Genomic DNA, 6,489 nt, shown 5'->3' with positions numbered 1-6,489 from the left:
AACTCCATATTCAGAGTTCACTGATTTCCCCTTCTCTGTCCCTGCTCCCCAGTATTCAATGTAAAGCAGGCGTTTGTCATCAGTAAATAGGACTTGAGTACCATCTTTCAGACGAGTAGTTATCACTGTTCTGGGACACTGGTGACAGCCTCTGGCTCTCCGCTCCAGGTCCCCCAAGAAGCCAGTTGCAGCTCTACAAGCCAGCAGTGCAGCCAGCAGCTCCTGCAGCCCAAACATCAGCTGTTCTAAGACCTACGGCCGAATTTAAGAGGAAGTGATTAATGGATTTTCTCTCCCAACACAGCAACAAGGAAGTTCCCAACAAAACCGTCAGAAGCAAAAAGCAGTATTGTTGTGCAGTGAGTAATTGCATTGTGCAACACCTGGCTGGGCATGGGGGGGGAGCCGAAATGAACTCTTTCAGGAGGGGGTGGTGCCAATGCAGAGGGGCTGCACCCCTGTGAAGGTGAGAGGCCCCAGGCATCCAGCCAGCACCCCTCCAGGACACTCCCCGGGACAGACCTTGCTTTCACCCAGAAACGAGGCCCTTCTTACATGTGCAAGCTGAGGCGGTGAGTTTAGACGAAGGGCTGTTACCTGCTTACCATAGCCCCAGCAGAGGGGAAGAGAACACAGGTTAGGGCACTCCTCTTCCTGTGATCACCTTCCCCTGGCTCACAAAAACAAAGCTCAACCCCCAAACCAGGTGTCCCTCCAAGCACAGCTGATGAAGGTACTGTAGACTTAAAATCAAAACAGCAGTAACAGTCCAGGATATCTCCCCAGCTAGCATGCCCTGTACCGTTACTTCCTTGTTCCTATCTGCAAGCAATGATTTGTGCACAGGTTTCCAATTAAAGTTAGCAACTGAGCAAGTCTAAACAGCTCATTAACAAGAGGTGATGTTCATTACCCTGCTTTTAAGAGATATTAAACCATCTGAGACAGGCCAATAACCTCTCCCATCAGAAAGAGAACACCAGGTGCTAATTAACTTCCTTGAGATTACATAAACTAATTCAGTGGTGAAGCTGGAAATCGTTTTTCCTGACATTTAACTAAATCTTTTAGTACAGTGAGCTCAGGGGAAAAAAAACCTGCATAAATACATTTGTACTCAGATACCACTTCTGCAGGTCAAATAAGCAAAGCTGGGTAAGAGAGCAAGGATGCTTCAGACAGAGGGTGCGGTGTGGGAAAAGGGAGGTGAAGGACACAGGAAAGAGCTTTTTAGCTGGTAAACAGAGCACATGCAACAGCAGGAAATCATTAATAGCCTACAAGGTTATCTCTAATTCCCACGAAGCAGCACAGCTGACTGCCCCTCTTGTTCTGCAAGACAAGAAAGCACACTGGCTGCTGGAGTTGGTATGGACATGTTGGAGGGGAAAGGAGAGGGGAGCATGCAGCTGCTCTGTGGCCTCAGCTCCCTTGGTCAGAGCTCAGCAGAGCACCAAGCAGTCTTTTCTGCATCGGTCTAGCTGGGTAAACACACAGAATTGGTGCCTGGGAGGTTACATAAACCCCGCTCATCCCCTTAAACCTGCACCCTAATATCTAAATATAAAGAGAGAATTACAGTTATCTTATTTCAAAGAAATTTATTTAAGAAACTTCAGGAATATTGCTTGACACTTCTACAGACCAGAAAATGAACAGTTACCCATTGCTGCACAGGCTGCTGTATATATGTTTGTCTCAGAGACAATCAACCTTGTTTTGTAGTATTTAGCCATCAAAGCGCATCTTCTCCCAGCATTAGTAAGTCAAGCAGTACTATACAAAGCCAGTCGGAAAAAATGTTACTGTATTTTCCCTAGAGGATTCCCTACCCCTAACAAAAGGCCTCTTCTTCAGCTAGCAGAGGGCATCCCAAAAATCATTCACAATTGCACCAAGTCTTGGGTGAACTCAATGGCCAATTGTCCACTGCCTCCCTCTAACCCGAGTGGATGGCACCAGCCTGGTACTCCGTCTGGCTACGGCTGCCTTCCCCCAGGGAAAGGGCTGGGGGCACAGCATCCCACTGGCACGAAGGGGAGTACATGCAGAATTGATTTCCAGTTTTGGATTGTCACCAAGAAGGCACTCTGAAGTTACATCCATGTTTCTAGGCAAGCCATGGACACCCTTGACCTCGTGTGGGGGAACTGCCCTGCCTGCCATGGGCACCCAAAGGCACCACAACTGATTTACTGGTTAGTTAAGGCACTCTTACCACCTGGAAACACCCAAGTGCAACAGTTTGGGACGAGACCTTGCAGAACCTCTCTGGGGTACATGGCTATGTTAAAGCCAACAGCACTGTTCACGCAAGCACCTGCAAGTTCAGCCCACTAGCATGTCTTCAACGGTGCAATTCAGTAAGTCAAAAGCACCTTCACAGAGACACACACAATCACAGTGCAGTTTTCCAGAGGCAGGTCAAGGGCACAAGTCCTTGTCCTTGAGAGTGGGTCAAGAAACCCTGACCGAGCCCCAAACATTGCAAGAGCTTCAGGAGTTGGCTAGGTAGCACAGCTTTGTGCATTATCTCACCAGGAAGATGGCCAGATTCTGTGCAAAAGCACAACTAGCACTGTCCAGAGCAAGCCTGGTCTAAAACTGTATCGCAAAACAGACTTAGGAACATTGTCTTAAAAAGTTACGGAAATCCAAGGAATGGAGACTGTCCTCATGAAGGCAAGTGAGTCCACAGGAGCACATTCAGCAAGTGTGGATGTATGCTCAGGCGGGCTTATGATTCCTAGCTTTCAAAGACAAAGCTGTTTACCCGTGGCCCACCTACATGGCCTTCTTGGCCCTTGTGCTTTGATGCTTCTGTTTCAGGTGAAAAATTGTGTCAAACTTGCTGCACAGGAAATGAAAACCTTCCTCAACAGCTATCAGATAACCTACAGAGATGAAACATGTAGAAACATTTGTCCTAACACAAAAACACAAGCAGTCTTACCAGAGGATACAAAACAAACATTAAACCAGAGACCCTGAAATATTCTGAAGACACTTTTGTCTGTGGTCATTGGAGTGCTGTATGTTGGGCAGGGAGGACACACGTCGGGCAACCCATCCTCTGAGGTCTTTTCTTATTTTACGTTAGACACCAAATGGAACTTCAAAGCTGCAGCAGTTGTAGAGATCTTGACTCAAACGTTGGCAGGAGGAAGACCAGCCTTAACACCTCCCAGAAGGTGCAGTGGTCTCGGCATGGTCCGCCCAGCCACAACACCCACCTAAAGCCCCTGCAGAGCTTGTCCCTCTTGCCCCAAAGGGACAAAAAAGAAACCAGGAAGAGCAATGCAGCATTACAGTGAACTTTGCAAGGGCTGCAAGAGAGTCAGTTTGGGTGACTTACTGGCATGTGTTCTACAGGCAGCTACATCTCCCTGTGTTTCTGTCAGTGGTGTCCCCAAAAAACTCAGAGGAAAGGACAGATACAGAGAATGTGCCAGCAGGAAACAAAACTAGTGACCAGACCAAGATCTGTGTGTCTTCTCTTTTGAAAGACAAATGGAGGAGTGAGATCCAGTGAAGGTTTTCAACACTCCATGCCAGTGACCATGGCCAGGCACAAACCATCTGTCCCTGAGACAGAGTAAAGCCATGAGATACACCAAAGTTGTGTCATGCTCTTCACAGGCTCGAGAGTATGAGGGAAAGCCCAGCAACACCAAGCCCACAGCAGTACAGGCTTTGTGTAAGCCTCAAAACTGAGTCCACATGTGTGGATCGCAGTCTGCCACCCCTCAGGACGTTTGATGGGACACCCTCTTCTTTAAACCGCTCCTCCAGAAGAACGCATTTCAGCGGCAGCCAGTCTCAGTCTCTGTTTGCTCATGCTGCGCAGCCCTCCACGCTGACCAGTGGGTGGATATGTCTTCTACAGGCATCAAGACTGACTCATACTTCCCCTCCTTGCACACAATTTAAGACACGGTGTCCTTTTCAAACTTCATTAGACTCCCTTTTTTCCAGTCTAATTGGCAAAGCTGATTACACAAAGGCGAAGGTACACCCTTTGCACCTAGATTTTGCCTACCCTGTTCCTGGGGTGTGTGAGGCTGTTGATGTGAAGTCCGCTGATCCCATTAAGGAAGAAGAGGAAGGCAGCGATGAACTCACACCAGTATGTCAGCGTGAAGCCCATGAATGTGAGGTGATCCTTCACAAGGATAGAGAAGCTCAGAACCCCAGAAGCCGACAGCAAAAATGAGCCAAGAATGAGAACCGAGCCCATCGACCACTTCCGCCTTGCATTGGCATCCTCGCAGACTTGGGACACCATCAGCAGCTCCAGGCCAAATATGGCGACTACAACAGCAAAGGACACCATGCTTCTTATGGGAATCACCCCCACACTCAGCCCCTCCACCTTGGCCAGGCTGAGGTCAGTGACGCAATTCAGGACGCTGCCATTGCTAATGGTGCAGAAGTGCCACAGTCCGAAAAGCTGCCCCCTTGCAAAGAGCCAGCGGCCATCGCAGACAGAGATGGACGACAAGACCACCGCTATCGCCACGCATAAGATGATCAGGCTCCTGATGAGCGTCTCAAAGAAGGATTTCTGTGATCGCCGGTGTGCCAGCAGCCTCGGCGCCTTAGAGGATAGTTGGGGGAAAGAAAAAACATCTGAGTTAACACTGCTACTTAAGGGTGAAATGAAACCAGAGGGACAAAGCTGTGGGACTTACGCATTTTAAATTATTTGCTTGTGCACATCAAACCCCTTGTAGCAGAGGAAGGCAATGCAGTTACAGGCTGGACTCAGGAGAAGGGAAGGGTGGGTGAAGCTCTCCCAGTTCCCCAGCTGCACGAACAATGCTCCCATGTCCAGGCCCGGGTTCGGGATCACAAAAAATCTGGGCTGAGCAAGATCCCTGCCCCGCGGCCCCTGCGGCTCAGTATCCTGCTCTGGCAGGGCTGGAGGAGACCACTGGCCCCTGGGAGGATGGAAGCCGACGGCTAGGACGGGGGAGGTGGCAGAAGCGGGGCAGGGGGCACCCAATTACCAGCACTGCCCTCCTTTTGCCACAGCCCCCCCCGGGGCTGCAGCCAGCCGGGCTCTCCTCCTCTCGCCGGCAGCAGCAGCGATCCGGACCCGGCTCCTCACCCCGGAGGCGGCACGGCTGGGGGACGTCTCCGGCTGCACGCGCCCTCCTCCCCAAATCCTCCTAATTTAATTCTAAACCTCGAAATGTAATTAAAGAGAAGCCAAGCACCCCGCAGCCCTCTCCAGCCTCGCACGGCAGGCGGTGGTGCTCAGAAAGCCAGGTGCGGCGGGGAGGGGAGAGCCACGGAGCCGGGGGAGCTGCTGCCGCTCCGGGGAACGGGGGGATCCGGCCGCCTGCGCCCCGCGGTTCCGGGGAGGGTCGGGGCGACCCTGGCCGCACAGGGACAAGCCGAAGCAATAGCCCCACGGCGGGGCGATGCGCGGCCCCGGTGCCCGGAGCCTCCCCCGTGTCCCCGGCCCCGCCGGGCCGGGCGGCGACGTACCTGCGCCCCGATGGCGGTCATGCTGCCCGCAGCGCCGAAAGACGCAGGCGGGCTCCTGCCGCGGCTTTTTATGTCCCCGGAGGGCGGCGGGCAGCCGGGCCGCCACGCCCGCGGGGCCGGGACGCCCTCCGGGCCCCCCCGCGGCTGAGTCAGCAGCGCGGCCCCGACGGGCGGAGCCGAGCCGGGCCGGGCCGGGCCGAGCCGGGCCGGGCCGGGCCGGGCCGGGCCGCTCCGCTCCTCCCCTCTGGCCCGGCATAGCGGGGAAAGGCAGCGCTGCCCGGCCTGGGGCATTGGCTTGTCCATGCACGGCCGTCCTGGGAGAACGTGTCCCGGGCGGCAGCGGCTCCTCCCGCCGTCCCGCGGCCTCACTCCCTCCCCGTGTGCCCGCGTATCGCCGGCTACCGGAGAGCTCGACGCTTGCTTCTCGAGGCAGCGTTTACAGCCCCGGTGCCAGGCCTTCGTGGGATGGGCAACGAGCCCCAGACCTGCTTGCCCACCCACGGGGCCTGCAGCCCTTTGTGGGGCGAGTATTGCACTTCACCAGAACCGTGTTGCAAAGGAGTCCCTGTGCACTACTCCGGGAACCGTTCCTGGGGTTGCAGTGCTGTGCACAGCGATAGCCAGCCACAGAATACAGCAACAGCCCCGTCCTGCCCTTCCCCTGCAGCTGCCCAGCGGTATCCGCTCCTGGTGTTTGTCTCCGAAGCCACTCGGACACATCTCTCCTCCTTGCCCGCTGTAATTACGGCCTCTCACCTTGGGCTGTGTGCGCGCTCTTATCTGTTACCGGCGTACTTAACCTCATGTATCTCTCCCTACCTGTACCGTCAGCAAAAAATCTCTGCTCATAAACTTTTATGCCCTCGCTCTTTTCCTCACTCATGTTTTGCCATCCTCTAATGAATTACTGATTGCTTTACTTTTTTTTTTCTTCTTTTTTTTTTTTTCTTTTTGGTCAGAATCAGCTTTTAAAAAAAAAGCCCAAGGAAGTTGGGT

General features: G+C 53.3%; 1 protein-coding gene across 1 annotated transcript; it reads right to left on the bottom strand.

The window, feature by feature from the left end:
* Positions 1–1,589: 1,589 nt before the first annotated feature.
* Positions 1,590–5,722, bottom strand: TMEM37 (transmembrane protein 37). Its single transcript, XM_054830467.1, has 2 exons — positions 5,494–5,722; positions 1,590–4,597 (listed from the first exon to the last, which is right to left on the bottom strand). The coding sequence occupies exons 1-2, from the start codon at positions 5,512–5,514 to the stop codon at positions 4,025–4,027; spliced, it is 594 nt and encodes a 197-aa protein (XP_054686442.1). The 5' UTR covers positions 5,515–5,722; the 3' UTR covers positions 1,590–4,024.
* Positions 5,723–6,489: the final 767 nt, after the last annotated feature.

Source organism: Grus americana, chromosome 6 (assembly GCF_028858705.1).
Source record: "Grus americana isolate bGruAme1 chromosome 6, bGruAme1.mat, whole genome shotgun sequence".
Taxonomy (NCBI): domain Eukaryota; kingdom Metazoa; phylum Chordata; class Aves; order Gruiformes; family Gruidae; genus Grus; species Grus americana.
Note: the sequence above shows the minus strand (reverse complement) of the source record. Positions and strands in the feature narration are given on the sequence as shown.